Consider the following 21,618-nt stretch of genomic DNA (forward strand, 5'->3'; position numbering starts at 1 on the left):
TTTTTGGGGGGGTGATGAACCAGGAACCAAATTGTGGCCCTATTTGACAACCAATTGAAGTATTAGTCTTAAGAGTATATCCACAAACAAAAGGTTAATTGGAGGATCAATTTTAAACAAAACAAAGTAATTTATTTAAATAGTCACAATTAAAAAGATTTTTTTTTAAATAAAAAACACTCAAAGATGTCCAATGAAGTAATCAGTGGAAAAATGAAAGAAAAAAAACAAGTTTGACGTCTGGAGTTCTTTAGAAATGTCTTCCATCCATCCATCACACTTCCTCATTTCTCTCCATCTGACTTCCTGACAGGTCGGAATGCCGTCCTTCGGCTCCGTGAGGGAATTATACCGTTTCCTTAATGCCATATTTCAATGTTCGAGTGTGTGTGGGTGTGTGTGTGGGGATGTTACTTCCTTGTAGGTCAGATGACACGCACCCAGGGGGAGGAGGAAAGCGTGGCCTTTAAAAGGGGCAAGACGTCGCGCCTGCCACGCGATTTCTCCGCAGGTCTTCCTTCATCCAACATGGCCAACTGGATTATCAACAACGGGGTGACCTGCTTCACCCTGGTACGAAACAAACAAATTCTCCATGGGAGAAACGCGGGTTCTTATCCGCTTTTGTGTTTCTTTGCAGGTGGTGTGGATGGGCATCAATATTTTTCTATTTGTCTGGTTTTACCTCTTCTACGACTTGGGGGACCAGTTCTTCTACACGCGACATCTTTTAGGGGTGAGTTGCTCACGGAGAAAAGTGGGCGTAAAATGGAAGTTGATTGTTTTTTGGGGGTGTTTCAGTCGGCTCTGGCGTGGGCCCGAGCCCCCGCGGCCGTCCTCAACTTCAACTGCATGCTCATCCTTCTCCCCGTGTGTCGTAATCTTCTGTCTCTCATCCGTGGCTCTCTCGTGGTAAGTGCCCAAAGAGGGGAAATGTCTTTAAATTTAAAAAAAAAATGCATTTGAGACCATTAAAAGAAAGCAGGAAACTCTTTTCAATTAAATGGACATCACCGTACAAAATGATTGAACTCCTTTAAGGCCATTTTTTTAAATGTAACTTTTTACAGTGGACAGCATTGCAAAATTTGACACTTATGATCTTTGACCCTTTAAAGCACTCAGTCATTGACAACAAATTCAAGTTTTTGAAACCCTAAAAATAAATGTCATTTGCCGTTGGGGTGAATTATATTCATATTATATATCAGTTTGGATCAGCGACAAAAAAAAAATCATATTTACCGTATTTTCTCACATATTGACCGCCTCCGAGTATAAGCCGCACCCTTAAAATGGCCTTAAAATTGGCGAATTTGACAATTTCTCTCATAAAACGCGCTCCTGATTCACAATTTTTAGGTAAGAAATCATTTTGGCCACATAGGGTTAATTAGAGCAAAAGCTGGTGGTATTTTTGTGATTCCAACAAATTTGGGGGGCACTTAAGACCTTATTGGTTAAATTTGAACTCGCTCATTCATCACTATTGCATGTTTATAGTTTACTTATCAAAAAAAAATGCTCTTGTGACATCCAATCGAGTGACTTTAATGGTAAATAATCATTTTCCCTGTTCAGTGTTGCAGTCGTAGTTTGAGGAAGCAACTGGACAAAAATATTGAATTCCACAAACTGGTGGCCTACATGATCGCCTTCATGACAGGTGAGATAATAATAAAAATACAAGAAAAAGTCAGATTTAATGATAAGATGAGCTTAATGTTAACCCACTTGTGGTTATGGGAATTGAGCTGCGATTGCGGAAGGACGATTGTTCATCAGGTTTGTCTTCTTATCTGTTTCGCGCTACGTATCGGGGAAGCGTATCGCGTGAATTAGCAGCACCGTGTCGTGAGATTGTGGAGAAGCTGGGCGTAACGGCGATTTTTTTTAAAGATGAGATAAGAAACGGTACTTTTTCCTTATCTGGAAATGTCACAATTGAACATACGTACCGCAGTGTGTTGTACATTCCAGTGGCGGTCCGTGCATTTTCTCGTAGCGCCTTCAACGGGTAAAATCCACTTCCTAGCAGCATTTAGTAATTAAATACAAACACTGGAGCTTAAATACAAACACTAGAGCTTTTCAGATATCAGAACTTGGCCCACAATTGAGATATTATTTCGGAATATAGCCATATTTTACTCACCAAAAATCCTTTTTAACTGTACACAACATCCATCCTCCTTTCTTTCTTCCTTCTTTTCTATCGCCATCGAAGCTAATGCTGAAAGTCAAGCCTGTCCTGTCGTATTTCTGGCATAGTCCGTCTTGAAAATTGCTTTAAATCAACACAATATATTTGCTTGTGCAGCTCGCTCCAAATACAGTTTGGTAGCTCTGGCTAATTACTAGCCAATCATAATTGGTGAAAGAGATGACGTATGCCTACGCCTGCAAGAAGGCATTGTGGTGTTGCCAACTCGAAATCTGATTGGTTAAAGCAACAGTCTTATCGACCCTTGTTTAATGCAGCAGAGCCTGCAGAACTGATTGTGAAGGCCTTGAGGCAGATTTCTGACCCTGGCAACAAATAATGGCTGAAATGTGATTGGTTAAATGCTTCAATATGAAAAAAACACATCTGGAAGTAGTGCAACCAGGGGGAAAGCAATGAAAGGAAGCTAACAGACAATTTGGAATTATTTAATAAGTATTGATGGACAAAATATAATATATGATTCAGATATTTCTTAGGCCAGCAGAGAAGGCATTGAAGGCCCTGACGGCCCGCCACTGGTACATTCATACCTTGAGATATGAGCTTAATGCGTTCCGGGACCGAACTCGTATGTCGAATTTATCAACTCGAATCTCAAATCAACGTTTCCCATATAAATGAACTCAATACAAATGAATTTGTTCCCACCTCCTGAAAAATTGATTTGAATCAGATGGATGCATTATCAAATGATGACTTTAGAGTGTTTGTTTGTTTGTTTTTGGGACAGCCGTTCACGTTATTGCTCATCTCCTGAACCTGGAGTGGTACAACAACAGCAGGCAAGGCGATTACGACGCCCTCAGCACGGCGCTGTCCGCTCTGGAGGACACGGACAACACCACCTACCTCAATCCCATCCTCAAAAGCTCACTGGTCAGTCGGCTTATTATGAACCTTTGAATCTCATATTATAATACATCGTATGGTAGTAATCATAGGGGTGATCCGACTTTGTGGTTTTTGGATGATGTAGTGGCATCACAGACTCGGTCTTTTGTCCGAAGCCAATTCATAGTAAAGTTTGCAGCAGGATATGAAGTTTTTGGTGTGTTTGCGTCAGGATCCCCAGCAAGCTCCCACTTACTTGGTGTTCACCAGCATCGCGGGCATCACGGGGATCATCATCACGCTGGCCCTCATCCTCATCATCACCTCCTCAATGGAGGTCATCCGCCGCAGCTACTTTGAGGTCTTCTGGTACACGCACCACTTCTTCATCATCTTCTTTGCCGGGCTGGTGATTCACGGCGCCGGGTAAGAGGTCGCCGTCGGGCTGCCGCCCACCGCCACCGCCAACCGCCCCCCTCGCCAACCCTCGCCCCTCCTTTCAGACGCATCGTGAGGAGCCAGAGCAACGAGCCGCGGCACAACTTCACCATCTGCAAGGACCGCAGCGCCGAGTGGGGGAGGATTCCCGAGTGCCCCGTCCCGCAGTTCGCGGGGGGCTTTCCGCAGGTCAGTTTCTCAAATGCCTTCTGAAAAATATTTTATTTCCTTTTAAAATGAAAAACAAATGGTAAAAAGATGTTACTCCCTTACTAAGAAAATAAAGCTCAAATAAAATTGTTTTAAATCTATAACAAGTGGAATATTTAAGGCTTTTGATCCAGTTCTTTTCTTCCGTTTTTTTTTAAATATCTCAATATTATATCTAAAAAAATTCTCTTTCCCCTTTAATTTTTCACTGTAAACTAACAGATTTTTAAAAACGCAATATTTACTCTTAAGGTTAAAACATACAATAGATTGAATATTTGCCCTCTTGTGTTATTAAAAATAAATGTAAATAAATCTAAAGAAAAAAACAAAACACTACAAGAGAGTATTTGCTATAAAAAGGCTCAAAGAGAAGATTTATACTCATTTTAAATTCCAAAAATGATTGGAAAAGCTCTCAATGGATTCATCAATGAACTTTGTCAACTTAGTTGGAAATCCGGATAAAATGGAAACTATGACAAAAAAATGAGTTTGATACCCCTGGTGTACTCGTCCCACAAGCGCTAACCAATCCCGTCCGTTCTTTCTCCAGACCTGGATGTGGGTGATCGCCCCGATGATCCTGTACCTCTGCGAGCGCCTGCTGCGTTTAGTCCGCTACTTGCAAGCGGTCCGATTCCGAAAGGTGAGCGGTCGCCGTCCGTCCGGGAGACAAAGCCAACCCCCCCTCCCCTTCAATTCTCTCCTTTTTTTCCCCCCTCAGATCGTGATGCATCCCTCCAAGGTGCTGGAGTTGCAGCTGGTCAAGAGCGGCTTCAAGATGGACGTGGGCCAGTACGTCTTCCTCAACTGCCCGGCCATCTCGCAGCTGGAGTGGCACCCGTTCACCATGACCTCGGCCCCCGAGGAGGACTTCTTCAGCGTGCACATCCGCTCGGCCGGGGACTGGACGGAGAAGCTCATCAGCATCATGCAGCAGCTGCCCGAAGGCGCTCAGGGACCCAAGTCAGTGCATTCGCCCAAAACCGCCGCACACCCTCCTCAATTTACCGGATAAAAACCCCAAGACGTACACGCTAACGACGTCACCCCCTCTTTGTCCCAATCAGAATGGGCGTGGACGGGCCCTTCGGAACGGCCAGCGAGGACGTGTTCGACTACGAGGTGGCCATGCTGGTGGGAGCCGGAATCGGCGTCACGCCCTTCGCCTCCATCCTCAAGTCCATCTGGTACAAATTCAAGGAATCCAACCCCATCCTGCGCACGCGAAAGGTAAGGCGCCGTGACGCAACCGGTTCCGTCGTGCGGAACAACGCCTATTGTGGCCGCTTTGTCTGGCGCTCTATTTTTTTAACTGGAAAATTTCAACGTGCATAGCTTACGGAGAACAGGTTTACTGAGGCTTAAATGTCGCCGCATTCTTCATTTAAATGGCCTCTTTAAGTAATTGCAGGCTTTCATTACTTCGAAAAAAAATTGAAAATGTTCAAGCATTAAATTATATCAGCTTCCACTGAAATTAAAGGAAGAAATTTCCTTCACCTTTAACCCTTCATAGCTCAAGCAGTAGAGCATCCACTCACCATGTGAAAGATAGTTGGTTTGAAACCAACGTCTTGCAACTTGTCACTTTTCAGGTCAAATGGAAATGTAGTAGGCCAGCCGATGCCAAGTTAGGATGTGGGTTGGGCATTTAGCTCAAGCAGTAGAGCGTCCACTCACCATGTGAAAGATAGTTGGTTCAAAACCAACGTCTTGCAATGAAAGGTAGTTAGATCAATGCCTGCGTGAACCAAGTTCCCTCTTTTCAGGTCAAACTGAAAGATTACTACATTTCCATTTGACCTGAAAAGTGACAAGTTGCAAGACATTGGTTTCGTACCAACAATCTTTCACATGGTGGGTGGACACTCTACTGCTTGAGCTAACTTCCCAATCCACCTCCCTACTTGGCATCGACTGGCCTACTATATTTCCATTTGACCTGAAAAGTGACAAATTGCAAGATGTTAGTTTTGAACCAACTATCTTTCACATGGTGAGTGGATGCTCTACTGCTTGAGCTAAGTTCCCAATCCACCTCCTTACTTGGCATCGACTGGCCTACTACATTTCCATTTGACCTGAAAAGTGACAAGTTGCAAGACGTGGGTTTCAAACCAACTATCTTTCACATGGTGAGTGGATGCTCTACTGCTTGAGCTAAGTGGCAACCCACCTCCCTACTTAGTGGTGCCAATTATATTAAATGGGAGGGTATATTAAATATAATTTAATATAATGATTATTAAATATAATTTAATATACCCCCCATTTAATATACTAAAGGGGGGGTATATTAAATGGGGGGTATATTAAATATAATTAAGTGTCCGCTTGCCACGTGTAAGGTACTCGGCTGACTGGCGAACACCACCAGGAACCCCCAACTGTCTTCCGGTCAGCCAAAGGCTGACCGGAACAACATTGTTTTGCTGAAAAAAATGACTAAGTCTTTGTTTCAATGAAAAAAGGTTCATCCATATACTGAACTACATAGTGTAGTGATCAGTCAAACGACAGCGGGATTCGAACCCTGGCTGCCCACACAGCAGTCAGGTGAACAAACCTCTGCGCCATGAAGTGGCCACACTTAACTTTGTCATTATTGGAAAGTCTTGACTACACATGGTTGTTTCTATTTAAGGGGAAAATGATTCCCAACCAGGATTCGAACCACACCTGCCCACATGGTAGTCAGGCAACTGAACCTCTACACCACTACTACATCTTGCAATTTCTCACTTTTCAGGTCAAATAGAAATCTAGTAATCTTTCTGTTTGAACTGAAAAGAGAGAACTTGGTTCACGCAGGCATCGATCCAACGCTTTTCTGGATGACTGTGAATGTCACGCTACGCCTGGCGTTGACATTCCATTTCAGCGTTTAAAAAACTGTGTTCCGGTTGAGTCAGTTTTGTTACATGTGCGCATTTTCAATGATGCCATGTGAGGGAACGTGCACTGGTGAACACACCCTGACTGACTGTCATTAAATCTTTTGTTTGTCCGCTTTACTTCCTGCTTTCAGATTTACTTCTACTGGCTGTGTCGAGAGACCAGCGCCTTTGAGTGGTTCGCTGATCTCTTGCAAGTCCAAGAGAGGGAGATGGAGGAGAGAGGCATTGGGGATTTCCTCACCTACAAGCTATTTCTCACCGGATGGGATCAGAGTCACGTATGTTGCAAAATGGCCTCAATTTAAAAAATATATACATCTTTTTTTTTGTCATGTGAGGATAATCAAAATATAAACCAGTGTTTGCTTCATATGGAAAAGTGTTTGCAAAAGTAGACACCACTGGAGTTGGCCCCGTGACCGGACATTTCGTCGAAAGACCTTTGGTCCCCGGACGTTTGGTCGAATGGACATTTGGTAGAACAGACGTTTGGTAGAACGGACGTTTGGTCGCTGTCAAATTTTACTTTTACAGAATAATCGAATCAATGGATTTTCACGAACAATTGTACAACTAATAATATACAGATTTTTTTTAAACATAGAATGGCAGAAGGATACACTGAAATTTCAATTTTGAGTATGTTAGTTTTGGCCTAAAATAATGTAAGTGCATTAAATCATATGAAAAAGTTTTCACTTTACAGAAGAGAAGCAGAACATTTTACAGTGGGTTCATTAGATTGTTTAAAGTGGAGCTGTTATTGTTGCATTTAAATTATGGGATCAATCTCTGTCTACATCTCAACTAGAGCAGCTATTTTTATTTTGAAATTTTACTGTTAATATTTTGATATTAGATATTTAGATATTAAACTCACTCTCTCTCTCATGATTATAATTTTGAGAGCTGGTTTCAACAGTAACAACCCGGCGACCAAACGTCAGTTCTACCAAACGCCCGGGGAACCAACGTTTTTCAACGAAACGTCCGAGTACCAGTTGGCCCACTATAGTTTTCAGTGCCCCCCCCCCCAATTTTTCCCAAACGTTCCACCATTTTTTTTGTTCTCATGTGACCCTTAGGCCAATCACGCCATGGTGCACTTTGACCAGGAGACCGACGTGGTCACCGGACTCCGACAGAAAACTCACTACGGAAGGCCCAACTGGGACAAAGAGTTTGAGCAAGTCCGCACGGAAAACCCCTCGTAAGACCGACGGACCCCGAGATGATGCAAGAATCATCGACAGCGGTTCCCTAAAATGTTGCGTTCTTCATTTCCAGGGCGGTGGTGGGGACATTTCTGTGCGGCCCGTTGGCTTTGGCCGAGGTCTTGTCCAAGAAATGCGTCAAGTACTCGGACGTGGATCCGCGCAAGACCAGGTTCTACTTTAACAAGGAAAATTTCTGAGATGGAGGGAAAACCACGGCATTTTCCTACGTTCGGACCCGTCGAGGAATGTTGCTCATCGTTAACTGACACCAAGGAGGACGTGCACGGGAGGAGAGTGCGCACGCTCAAAACTTTCCATGACAAGGTGGGGACTTTTTCCCCCACCTGTCAATTCCCTTTTTTTCCCCTCCTAGCACTGCGTACAATGGATTAGCATGCAGCAAAAAATTATGGGCAATGTTGACTACTTATAATCACCATTCATCCTTAATGGCAGTTCATCGCATTTGGTATAATGAATTTGAAAGGAGTAAATGGGTCACTTTATTCTAAATGGACAGCCATATTGATGATATAAATCTAAACATACACATACAAACATACATTCTTACACACACACCCATACATTCATATACATACATACATACACACAGACATACATACATTCATATACATACATACACAAACACACATCCATGCATACACACACAAACATACATACACAGACATACATACATTTACAGACATACACACAGATACATACATACATAAACAAACACATATCCATACATACACACACATATCCATGCATACACATACATACACACACAAACATGCATACATACACACACAGACATAGTATATAGTAAGGCTTTTTTCTTTAAAAAATCGACATAGTATAGTAAGGCTAAGAAAGTCGGAGAATAAATCTGACTTCTGATTCTACTCCTAGTTATTGCTGTGGTCCAGTGGCAAAAATATTGGTTCAGAACTTGAGGTGGGAATCAGGAGTGAGTTCAATTCCACTCTTTGCAATTCTCAAATTGTTTATTGAGGTAATGAAAAGGATAGATATAACTTCCAATCACATCATTTCAGAAGTCACTGTGGTCCAGTGGCAAAAGCAATGGGTCAGAACTTCAGGTGGACTCAAGTTCAAATCAGGAGTGAGTTCAATTCCACTGTTTGCAATTCTATAATTGTTTATTGAGGTAATGAAAAGGATAGATATAAGTTCCAATCACATCATTTCAGAAGTCACTGTGGTCCAGTGGCAAAGACAATGGGTCAAAATTTAAGGTGGACACAAGTTCAAATCAGGAGTGAGTTCAATTCCACTCTTTGCAATTCTCAAATTGTTTATTGATGTAATGAAAAGGATAGATATAAGTTCCAATCAAATCATTTCAGAAGTCACTGTGGTCCAGTGGCAAAGACAATGGGTTAGAACTTCAGGTGGACTCAAGTTCAAATCAGGAGTGAGTTCAATTCCACTCTTTGCAATTCTCAAATTGTTTATTGAGGTAATGAAAAGGATAGATATAACTTCCAATCAAATCATTTCAGAAGTCACTGTGGTCCAGTGGCAAAGACAATGGGTCAAAATTTAAGGTGGACACAAGTTCAAATCAGGAGTGAGTTCAATTCCACTCTTTGCAATTCTCAAATTGTTTATTGAAGCTAATGAAAAGGATAGATATAAGTTCCAATCAAACAATTTCAGAAGTCACTGTGGTCCAGTGGCAAAGACAATGGTTCAGAACTTCAGGTGGACTCAAGTTCAAATCAGGAGTGAGTTCAATTCCACTCTTTGCCATTCTCAAATTGTTTATTGAGGTAATGAAAAGGATAGATATAACTTCCAATCACATTATTTCAGAAGTCACTGTGGTCCAGTGGCAAAGACAATGGTTCAGAACTTCAGGTGGACTCAAGTTCAAATCAGGAGTGAGTTCAATTCCACTCTTTGCCATTCTCAAATTGTTTATTGAGGTAATGAAAAGGATAGATATAACTTCCAATCACATTATTTCAGAAGTCACTGTGGTCCAGTGGCAAAGACACTGGGTCAGAACTTGAAGTGGACTCAAGTTCAAATCAGGAGTGAGTTCAATTCCACTCTTTGCAATTCTCAAATTGTTTATTTAGGTAATGAAAAGGATAAATATAACTTCCAATCATGTATAGGCGGGCCGCTTCGTGGTGTAGTGGGTTAGTCACCTGCCTTCGACGTGGGTGTCGAGGGTTCACGTCCCGGTGTCGCCAGTCAACGACTGCGTGGTGTCGGCAGTCGGCCGAAGGCCGACTGTCGAACGCCACCAGGGATCCCCCCTCCCAACTGTCTTCCGGTCAGCCGAAGGCTGACCGGAAATATTGTTTTGCTGAAAAAAATGACTAAGTCTTTATTTGAATGAAAAAAGGATTACCCATTTACTGAACTACTAGTGTAGTGATTAGTCAAACGAGAGCGGGATTCGAACCCCATCTCCCACATGGCAGTCAAATCCACTAACTTGAGGTCTGTCTGACCCATTGTCTTTGCCACTGGACCACAGTGACTTCTGAAATGATGTGATTGGAAGTTATATTTATCCTTTTCATTACCTCAATAAACAATTTGAGAATAGCAAAGAGTGGAAATGAACTCACTCCTGATTCCCACCTCATGTTCTGAGCCAATGATTTTGCCAGTGGACCACAGCAACAACTAGAAGGTGAAGAATCAGAAGTCAGATTTATTCTCCGACTCTCTTAGCCTTACTTGCTATGTCATTTTTTTTAAAGAAAAAAAGCCTTACTATACTATGTCGTTTTTTAAGAAAAGAAGCCTTACTATACAATATCGTTTTTTAAGAAAAAAAGGCTTCCTCTACTATGTCGTTGGTTGTTTGTCTCCTTGCGCCTTGCGATTGGCTGGCCACCAATTCAGGGTGGCCCAAAGTCAGCTGGGATAGGCTCCAGCACCCCCTGCGACCCTAGTGAGGATAAAGCGGTTCAGAAAATACATTACAAATACATTAAGTCACTACTGCAATATCCCCCCACTCCATCATTTTAAAGGAGTAATGTTACATTATTATTATCTGGGGATCACTCGATACAATTAGCAAAAAAAAATGCAATTATTTCAAAGTGGCGATTTTATAATGATCAGTACAAAGGGTCAGGAAAGCAATCTATCGTTTACTTTTGCCAAACTTATAAGACTACAAGTTACATTACATGCTACTAAACCATTTTAAGGGTCTGAAAAATTAATCTATTTTTTTTCCATCAAAGCACTGGTAGTGACATTTATTGCCTGTAAATGCAGTCTTGGCGTATTTGCTTTCCGATGCATGCAGATTATGTAAATAAACTTTTGTAAATACGAAGAGCACTTTTTACCCCCCGATGAGCTGTTCGAAAGGAATAATCCACTGTTGCTTTCCATAAAATTCTATCTTGGGAGTGCTATCATCTTTATCCAAAGTGTTAGGAAACAGAAGGAAGTCTAGCGGGAAAAAGGAGTGAGCTGGCCCATTGTTAATGATCCACTCACTGGAGCTTTTTTTAATGAAGAATACAAGCGCTTTTGTGTGCCATCTTGTCTTTACATTGCACTTGAATAAAGAATGAAGCCAATAAAAAGCTCACCTTTCATGAGTTTAATTGGGGGGGAATTTCAGGTTGAATCAATGTGTTGATGCTGAGGTACACACATTTTGCGGGATCAAAAACAACAACGGAAAAAAAAAGTTCTCTATACAATGGTCAAAAAGAATGGTGAGGCAAGTTCTGCTGAAGGCCAGACTGCAAGTCCTAAAATAACAAGGACAAAGTAGGAATATTATTTTTTCGGAATGCTGTCGTTACTAAATAGTATTCGCTAAACTAGCCCGACATTTTAGCCACTATGACGGCTGCGGACGTCCAATTCCCCGTCACGTACCTGCCCGCTGGACTCCGGCGTAGCCGAGTCAAGGCGCGCCAGCCGTTTTCTGAATCTGCTCTTTGAGGATGAGGATGCTCTGGCGCTGTTCGGGGGGCAACATGGCGATCTGGTCCTGGGTCAGCTGAAGAACCTGCATGATCAGGGCGGCCTACAAAGAGAGAAAGGAGACGTATTGGATTCAAGGACGACAGTGGGATGCAAATTCTCGTCCACGGGCACCTTCTCCTGGTCTTGCGTGGAAACTTGATTCTGGCCCGGGCTGAAGCCGCCGCCCGAAGGAGGAACTCCCGGCATGCCGGGACCCTGCGGGGGAAAACCCGCGTCCTGAAACCACTTGGACTGAAAGACGGCGAGAAAAGAAGCGGACGATTACCGGCCGTGGCGCCATGGGAGGATTGGGGCCCATGTTGTGAGGTATGGGGCCCTGCATCCCGGCGACCATAGGAACCCTCTGGCCTGCCACCGGGCCGCGCGTGTCCATTGCTCGGGGGTCGCGACCTGTGGAAAGCGGAGGTGAGACAATATATCATGGTACTTTCAAATGCTTCTGTCAAATAAAAATGATATCATTTAAAAAAAAAAGATTTCACTGTTTCAAAAAGGAACCAATGTGTCAAAGTGGCGGCCCAGGGGCCAAATCTGGCCCGCCGCATCATCTTGTGTGGCCCGGGAAAGTCATGAGTCCCGACTTTCTGTTTTAGGATCAAATTCAAATGAAGAGTATAGATGTATATTCAATTTCATGATTTCCCCCTTTTAAATCAATAATTGTCATATTTTAATCCATTTTTTCTGTGTTTTTAGTTCAAAAATCATTTTGTAAAATCTAAAAATATATATAAAAAAGCTCAAATAAACATTGCTTTAGATCTATAAAAAACTGAATATTCAGGGCTTTTAATAGATTTCTTTAAAAAAATCTAAATATTATATCTAAAATGGTCCGGCCCACATGAAATCGAGTTGACGTTAACGCTGCCCGCGAATCAACCCGAGTCTGACACCCCTGGATTACAGGGTTGCCAACCTCCGTCGACCGCATTTCAGGAGTACCTTAGTCCCATTTCAGGAGTTTTATCTTTTCATCAGGGGTGAATGCGATTCGCGCAAATTCAATATAAATTGTTAAAAAAAACAGACAATTGAAATCAAACTTTGAGGCATTTAAATTGGAAATTTGGCATTTTTCCAAAATGGTTGCTTCGAAAAAAAATTAGGTGACAATTTTTTGGATTTGCCGATCATAGGGAGGTTGTCAGGAGTCCCGGAGTAAACTCCTGAAATTCCGGATTAATTGTCAGATCTGAGATGATGTCTATTTTAACCCAGCGATTGCCAGTGTCAATCAATTTAAGTAAAATCCCAAATTCCGAGGCTCGAACGTTTCTGTTTACCTCTGGATTCCATCGGGGGTCCTCGCTGCTCTATCATAGGGGGCCCCCTGGGGTCACCCATCATGTTTCGCGCTTCGCCCATTGGCGGGCCCCTCATGTCCATGGGCGGTCCGCGCATGTCTGGCGGCGGTCCACCTCCCATCGGGCCCATGTGAACCGGCGGGGCGGCGTGCGGCGGAGGCGCCACCATGTAGCCTCGGCTATAAAAAAACAAAAACAACAAAAGCTTGGATTGGTCAAACGTTCGGTCAAAAGGGAAGCAAGCCAACCATTGGAAACTTGCGACAAGACATCATACTCACTTGGGGTCAATGGTTTCTCCCGTGACCGCCATCAGGCCCCCTCGCGGGTCGTTGGGCCCGTCGCCAAGCAGACCTCTGGGTGGGATGCCGCCCCCTCCTATGGGACCACCAGCAATATAAAACACACATACACAAACTCCAGGGTGCCGTAAGTATATCTGAATTCTGGTTGTGACTTCAAAACTGTTCTGTATTATGGCCATTCCAATAAAACGATGAATACTGAAGCTTACAGCGTGACTTGCAATAGGAAATATTAATTCATTGCCAAAATAAAATGACTATTAAAGTTGTTCAATGGAGGAGTAGTTGCCTTAGAATTTTAGTTAATAGGACATTAGCAAAGTTCTCGTTATCTATACATAAAAACAAGAATCAAAGCATTTCAAGTTCTTTTTGTGGCGATGATTAAGCCAAAAATTTAAAAGCCAAATGACATCATTGCAACACACGGCTCGATCGGCTCACAATAGCGAAAACGTGTGGCGGAAATGTGATAAGGGCATTCATTCCTCAGCTGGTCCCGTCTAGTTTGAGGAACCAGCAACGGGGGGGAAACCCCCGTAAGGTGATAACAGGACCAGAGGATAACTAAACTGGCTTTTTTAATTTTCTTTTTTTTTTAACCATGTATGCACTTCTTCCCGATTCCACAGCACAAGCGAGCAATGCTGAGGCGTGTTTGGAAACAGTGATTGGCCAATACAAGGTCAACAGCAATTTAGAATCATTTTAGGTCATCAAGGGGAATGTGGTGTAAGAAAACAAAGTCTGGGGCTTTTTTTAAGCAGGGTAGTGCAACAACAACGTGTTAAAAATATGCATGACTTAACATGGCAGGAGCAAATAATAGGGTCGGAAAAGCTTTGTCGCAACACAACATATAACAACACATGATAAGAGAAGCAACAGGTTGCTCGGCCTCATTGTTAGTTGTGTTAAAAAGAACACAGCCGACATGCCATGAGTTTCATATAATTTTTTGAGTCTGAGCCAATCAGAGAATTAAGGTGAGAACAATAGCACCTTTTTCCCCAATGTCAACAATCAAACCTGTCCCAAAATGAAAAGTAAATAATCCAAAATGTTTAGCCTAAAAACAGGGGTTGACCTCAAAAGCAACTGGTGTCCGTTTCAATGAACTACACGATGACACCGTGCAGATTTTTATAATATTGAAAAACACTGAAAGTGGGATTTGCCAAGAAAAAAATAGATGGTGCTGCCCTTGATCCTTTTCCATCACTCAAACTTTGATATCTCTCTGTGACATTTCTTGTCCTTAATTCCATCAACCGCACCTAGATTTTTGATGTCACCACACTCATAATTGTTTGAGTGCGCCTGCTACTTTGAAAACAAGCCCTGCTGAAGGCTTCACATGCTAGCTGTAGCTCAGGACGGGCCAAAACACGGTCTGCTCTGTTTTATAATCCTTCCCAGAAAGTACGTATACTACTACTATGACGAATGTTAAATAGAAAGTGCAGCCCTCGAGCGTCAACGTTGGCCAAACTCCAGGAAGGATGCTTTTTATGGGACATGCAAGCAAAGACGGGCAAAGTGCTTGGCCCGTTTGCCCTCTTGGGCATCCTCCACTCTCAACCTACTGAGACCGGGGGCGGTAGGTAATACCTTGCATCCGGTCGATAGCAGCTTGCGCAGACGATCCCGTGGGGGAATGCTGAAGGTTTCCTGAGCCAGCGTTAACAAAAGTGGAAAAGGAGACAAGACTCAAGAGAGCAAAGCGACACTGCAAAAGCATTGGGGAAGCGGGAAGAGGGCTGCGGGGGCGTGGGATGGGATCGATTCCGCTCAACGAGGACATAGTAGTGGAACAGAGGCGTCGTTCGTATTATGTGGCTTTGTCGCCGCCTCGCGGACATCCCGTGGAATGACACGCAAAAGGCATGATGAGAATGAACTGCCCGAAAGTTGAAACCCTCACGAAAAAAATAAGACATCGCTTCTTATCTGGTAGGAACCCGAAATGAAAATCCCAAATTATTTTAACAGATTACAGACAAGAATGAATGATGACATGAATATACTGGAAACGACCAGTTTACTTAGCGGGGAAGATGAACTTGGCCCAATTTGAGGGAACAAGTGACACGCATTTGCTAAGGGTGACATGTGAGACAATTTTTCTGAATTACCTGGCGGACCACCGGGTCCCGGGGCCGGTCCTGGTCCGGGTACAACACCCATGTTTGGAGGCTGCATCATGGGAGGGGCTCCGTTGACGTGCATGCCGGCCTGACCACAAAGAAATGTAAATTCAAATGATTTCATTTCATTGCAATACGACACATTTAATAGTCAAATTTTAGATCAAGGAATAGCACATGTTCTACTCAGTTATTCGGAAGTCTTTATATATGCTATTAGTCCCGCATGACATTTTTTTTTAATATTGCGATGCATAATAATCCCATCGCAGGACATTTGACTGCTTTGTTCCAAAAATATTCCCTTTAAACCGTTCTAGAGAGGGAGGAGGTAAACTCAGTGTTCTACCTACCACAGGCTGCTGCTGAGGAGCCGCCATGTTGGACATGGCCTGCGGCGGATTGACCGGCGGGCCTCCTGCGCCTTGCACGCTCGGGATCAGCGGTTGGGGAGCGGTTTGGCGGTGGAGCATTTTCTGCCAAGGAGCACATGGGTTAGGAACTACACGAAAGCGTACGACTTGAGGATGGAGGAGCCTCTTACCAGTGCGATCTCCGGATCCACGATGCGCATGACCACCTGGGCTTGCAGCAGAGCGTAGGCCAGCTGAGGGTTCTGCAGGAGCATGTTCCTCGCCTCTTGGGGACTGTTCTGAACGCACAACTACACGAGAAAAAATGTCGAATTACTATCATTTTCGGACCATTTTTTTTTAATTTTACTCCGCTTGGAAATTTGCGTTTTATGGTCCGTTGCGACTTATATGGATTTTTACGGGCCGGTGGGCCACGCATTGGTCAAAAGTATCAAAAAGTACAGATACTGAAATGCATTTATACTCTTATTTTTTTGTTTTTTTGTTTCAGAAACTGGTTTTGAGAAGATGGAAGAAGGAACATACCTTCATCTGTTTCATGAGCTCAAACATCTGTTCGGGCGGTAGGCTGGCCACAGCCCGGCTGATGGACTCCGGAGCCTCTTCCGGTGTCACGTTTTCCCCAAAGGGAGACTCGATGATTGGCGCACCGGTTCCCAGACCTGCTCCCATACATTTGGATTCATTCAGCAAAAACTGCACAAAGCGTGCAGCAGTTACTGTGACTTACTTTTGAGCTCTTCCTTGTTTTTCTCACTCGCCGCATTGTCAACACGCAGCGCACGGCCATTGAACTCTCTGCCGTTGAGGTTCCGCATGGCACTGAGCGCCGTCTCCTGGTCTTGATATTCACAGAAGCCATATCCTTTGGGTTTTCCTGTCTCTCTGTCATACACCAACCTGAAAGCATAACCCGGCACGACCACCGATCATGTTTTTTTGCAAGAGTCTTGGGTCCGATTTTGAGTACGAAACACATTCCTAACTCCCAAAACTCGTATGTCAAGTTCCCACTAACTACTAATTAAACAAATAATACATTCTGGTTTCTGTTAATTTTATTAAATCAATAAAATCGTTCTACTAGAATACAATCAACGACATGATCGTATAATAAATTGTGAGGATGAGAAAAAAGGAATGAATGAACGATACTCACCTAAAGCTGACAACAAGTCCAACTTCGGAGAAGATGTCTTTTAACTGTTCTTCGCTTGCCTCGTAAGGAATATTACCCACTGTAATACAGACATCATTGAAAGTACTTTGACTACCCGTGACATTTTTAGTATATAAAGGATCAATGTTTGTTCTGTTTTTGTGAGAACAGTTAACACGCGCCGATTGCCTGTGTTAGCTGCTGAGCCGAGATTAATCTTTCATGGTCGCAATGCTATGCAAAGTAGAGCATTTAAAAACAAAAACACTGAGAAAGGACACTTACCAAACACCGATCGTAAGGATCGATCGACGGCCGGATCACGATTAGCAGCAGCGGCAGCTGCAGCGGCGGCGGCGGCGGCTGCGGGGTTCGCCATTTTGGTGGGGAAGAAAATGACTGCCGCACCCGGAAGTACCAAGGGGAACCATAACATGTCATTTCCGGTGTGTCGGCCAATAATGATGCCAAGTGCTTGTATCGTCGCCCCGCAACTGCCACAAATAGAACATTTGTGCTCCAAAATATACAATAATAGTTTAACACATTCATTAAGGGTATGATAATATATCGTTATAGGATTCGATGTTTTCTCCACTATCAAAATAAAATGATGATTCAGCTTTGTTTGTTATCTTTTTATACTGTTGAACAAGATTACATATTTGCGTTTGGATACACTTTGTCTTTTGCGCTAAATTCCTATTGAAAATTCAAGTGAGAAATGCACAGCCCACCACTGAAAAATATTTGTTCATTCGCCCCTCCCAGTCGCAAGGAATTGGACATCTAGCACCCTCAATGGCACTGAAAGATGATCATTTACAGCCGATTTTCTCATTTTAATTGCATTGGCTGTCTATCGTTGTCAATGGGGGACAATTAGTTCTTTTTTGGTCACTTCCTATACATTTTTATTATTATTTTCTGTTGATTTTAGGGGATTTTGTCCCATGACAGTGCTACAGGTCCAGGCCGGCCAGTTGAACGAGAACCCAAAGCATCTCAAGACATTTGACCAAAGGTTCGATTGCTCTCTAGGTTGTGTCACAACGTACTGTGCACTCTCACTTGCTACTGGTTAAGTCTTTACCCATGTGATTCAAATCTGAGCCTTCGTTGGACGAACGGGAGGCCCGATTTGCTCAGCGGGGTTAAGCCACTTTAACAGATTGCCAAGATGTCCCGACCTAGCGTGCATAGAAAGCAATACCCACCCCGCAGTGGAGACAAAAAGTGATTTATAAACGATATCTTTTAAGCAAAGCATCCTCCAGATGTTAAGTCCTATTCCATCAGTTCAAACAGATGCTATCGTTCCTGAATTGACTGGGAGATAAGATTTATATTTACAGTCGACCACCACTCCTTTTGCTAGTGTGCTGATAAAAAATGATCAAATTCTCATTGATTTGTCTGGAAATGTAATGTAAACAAAATTTGGGTAAAGTCAGTTCTCCCAGTTAAGACAGACACTCATTTGTTAATGAGAAATTTACCATAATGTAGCTTCACATTATTTTTTTCCAGAACCGTTGCAATAAAAGAATCTGACAGGTTTGTGAGGAAGGCAAAGGTTTTTGACAGATTGTCCGCGGGGTTGCTAAAAATAAACGAGCTGTTTTTTTTCATTAGTTTTGCTCTTCAAATGATGTACATATTGTAGATGATTTCCAAAAGAGTGTATCGATAATTATCCTTTTGCCATATCGTGAGACCGTTGTTAGGGTGAGGCTTGGACCACCAACGGTATCGGAAAGTACCAAGAGGCCTGTGAGAAAGACAAAGGTTTTTGACAGATTGTCCATGATGTTGACAAAAATAAACATGGTGTTTTTCCTCTATGAGTGGCGTATCGTCAATGATTTCCAGAACAGTGCATGAATAATTGCCATTTGGCCATATTGCGAGAGAGTCGTTACGACGAGGCTCGTACTACAAATGGTATCGGAAAGTACCCAGAGGTTCTCAGTCCCACCCCTGATTGCATGAGGACTTCTCATCAGATAAACACTGTATGCAGGCCCGTGACAGGATTAGCCCTCCCTCGAACATCCGAATTGACGCTCGTTCAGCTTCCGTTCGTCGATTCAGTTCACCTGTAGGGCTTGCACCCGGCGCTAGGACCCAGGGTGCGCGATTCTCATCTCCAGCTGCTGCAGACCCAAAGCTCGGGCAATAAGCGAAGATCGCGAGGACAAGCAAGCAACAACAACAAAAACATTTCCCTTTTCGCAACACCCCCTTCATTTATCCTCGTCGGACGAGCGGAGCCGGCGAGACCACCGGCTCGGAAGCCACTCCCCCCCCACCACCGTCCGCCTCTCTCTCCGTGTCTCTCGCTCTCTCACACACGGCGGACGACGGCTCGCTTGTTGCACCGTGTGCACACGCAGCCTTTGCGGCTGCACACAGCTCGGAGCGCCAAGGTAAGAAAAGACGGCGCAATATAGCGTGCGATTGCTAATAACAAAGGCGTTACGGGCTGGGTAGGGGGCGCACATTACGCCGGGAGATTGCGGACGAGTCCAAACTCTGGCAAACTTTGACCTGGATGTGTTTTCATTGTCGTCGTCGTTCCCCCCCTCCCGGGTTATCTTCTCGCTGCTATCCCGCGGCATTGTGTGTGAGAGGGTTCCCACACACGCACACACACACATACACATGACACACACGCGCACACACACGTACACACGCACACACACACAAGTTGAGATGACACGGTGTGTGTCCGCCAAGGCGACGTAAAGGGTCGGGCTTTGACGTCGCTGGGGCTTGCCCAAAACTACCTGAGAAGTGATGCGTTCAGGTGCCGAGCTTTTCTTCGCATCGCCAACACGACTCGTTCGCGATGATGATTACGAAGGCTGGCAAAGAAGGACGTCAACCCTCGTCTTGCCTGATGTAATTAATGACTTGAGCCAAAATGGATACCCGCTCGGTCGCCCCCCTTCAGGTGAACTTAGACGGGACATCCTCGTTGACTCGAGCCATGGCGGCCTAAAATAGTCTCCCGAGAAGGGATACGAAGAAGGGGGGTGTCCACTTTGAAGGCGAGTGTCTTGTCCCCAAAACACACTAACACACGCACGCACGCACGCGCAGGCAGGCCCCCACGCGACCAACAAACACCAAGGTTGAATGATCGGACTGTATTTTGCACTTCCGACGTCGTCCTTGGAGGTCGCTCGAGCCCCGGAGAGGGCGCTGACTCTCGGGGAAGAGTCTGGCCGGTCGCCGGTCCCTCGGTGGCTTCGGCGGAGCTCCTGTTCCGTGATGGCTCCGAGTAGTACATGGCCGTCTCGATACACACACGCACACAAACACACACATACATACACGCATACACACACACACAGTCCTCTGCTCTTTTGTGTTTTGATTCAAAAAGATCGAGTGGCCGTGTTGACGTCGGGCGATCTGTCGCCGATGTGGCCGCCTGCCTGTACGCAGCCATTACTGGGCGAGAGAGGCTCCCACATGCCGATCCGATCCGATCCTATCCGATCCTATCCGATCATCCACGCGGCCAAATAGTTTCGGTCCGGACCGCTGTGGTGCTCGTCGCCACCCCGGAGATAAAACTCCGGGAGACCTTGGGTGGGGGGGACCCCAATATACGATTTGCCAAACGATTAGTATCTTACAATATGGCGAGATAACAGTTATCCATTTGTGGGTTAGGAAGTGAATATATGATGATCCACGATGCAAGTGTTAAAGAGAAAAATAAGATATGAAAAAAAGGGGAAGCTATGTTTTTTTTTACATCAGGGACAATCGGTCAAAAACTTGGTGTTCTCACAGACTATTCAGGGGCCACTTTTCTCGAAATTGATATAGTAACACTATTATTGCCACCTTTTTGTAAACAAATGACTGTCCTTTTTACACAGTTGCCTGTCCTTTACAAGAATTGTTTTTTGAGTCCTTGTGGGAAATTAATTGGACGTCTACAGCTGTCAATGGCAGCCAGTGAGTTAACAGACACTATTCTTAAGGAATAATTTGGTAGCAATTTTCCAAATAATGTAGTCCTCTTTCAACAATAATTGTATTCGCCCAAATTCTTTCATGAAATTATTTTTCCAAACTTTTTTTTTGCTCAATACGACTAATCTCCGGCCATAATTTGACCCCATAACTCTATCACCCCCTCGTGTGTCTGTCACTTGTCTCTGCCTAGTACAAGTGTTGATAAAGTGTGAAAAGTCGGAAAAGAAGCAGATCCAGGCCTTTTCTATATTAAGTAGCCTAATTACAGCAAGCACTGCTTAACCACAGAGACAAAATGTGATTATGGAGGGAGAGGACTAATGGCTCATATACTGTGAATTATAATTTTTTGGTGGGGACAAATTGTCTGCCATTGACGGTGATAGACGTCCAATTAATTTTAACTGGGTGAAGGCAAATAAATGATTCATACTTACTTACCTTGTAAGTCAAAGGCAGTCCTCCCAGTTTACTTGAACCGGACAGGTAACATGATCAC

At 43.9% G+C, this 21,618-nt stretch overlaps 3 protein-coding genes across 4 annotated transcripts in view; 2 read left to right on the forward strand and 1 right to left on the reverse strand.

Moving 5' to 3' along the window:
- The first annotated feature begins 116 nt into the window (after positions 1–116).
- On the forward strand, positions 117–11,421 carry nox1 (NADPH oxidase 1). The gene is made up of 13 exons (XM_077609225.1): positions 117–573; positions 641–736; positions 802–912; positions 1,582–1,666; positions 2,958–3,103; positions 3,291–3,484; positions 3,562–3,685; positions 4,263–4,355; positions 4,434–4,675; positions 4,780–4,942; positions 6,741–6,887; positions 7,695–7,819; positions 7,897–11,421. Exons 1-13 carry the CDS (start codon positions 376–378, stop codon positions 8,021–8,023), a joined length of 1,851 nt encoding a protein of 616 aa, XP_077465351.1. The 5' UTR covers positions 117–375; the 3' UTR covers positions 8,024–11,421.
- Positions 11,419–19,968, reverse strand: cstf2 (cleavage stimulation factor, 3' pre-RNA, subunit 2). 2 transcript variants are annotated; one of them, XM_077609226.1, is made up of 15 exons: positions 19,913–19,968; positions 17,409–17,617; positions 17,124–17,202; positions 16,695–16,864; positions 16,490–16,626; positions 16,132–16,251; positions 15,941–16,063; positions 15,576–15,675; positions 15,052–15,111; positions 13,417–13,513; positions 13,115–13,314; positions 12,094–12,218; positions 11,940–12,023; positions 11,718–11,868; positions 11,419–11,587 (listed from the first exon to the last, which is right to left on the reverse strand). In XM_077609226.1, exons 1-14 carry the CDS (start codon positions 19,951–19,953, stop codon positions 11,746–11,748), a joined length of 1,668 nt encoding a protein of 555 aa, XP_077465352.1. In that variant the 5' UTR covers positions 19,954–19,968; the 3' UTR covers positions 11,419–11,587; positions 11,718–11,745. The 2 variants fall into 2 exon arrangements, with proteins under 2 accessions (XP_077465352.1, XP_077465353.1); XM_077609227.1 differs by lacking the exon at positions 15,052–15,111.
- The window catches only part of bcorl1 (BCL6 corepressor-like 1), a 13,963-nt gene continuing 11,552 nt past the window's right edge, over positions 19,208–21,618 (forward strand). Inside the window, exon 1 of the mRNA XM_077609217.1 lies at positions 19,208–19,552. The gene's annotated coding sequence lies outside the window, so the exon portion shown is untranslated. The remainder of the gene's footprint in view (positions 19,553–21,618) is intronic.

The sequence above is a fragment of the Stigmatopora argus genome, chromosome 9 (genome assembly GCF_051989625.1).
Source record: "Stigmatopora argus isolate UIUO_Sarg chromosome 9, RoL_Sarg_1.0, whole genome shotgun sequence".
Classification (NCBI taxonomy): domain Eukaryota; kingdom Metazoa; phylum Chordata; class Actinopteri; order Syngnathiformes; family Syngnathidae; genus Stigmatopora; species Stigmatopora argus.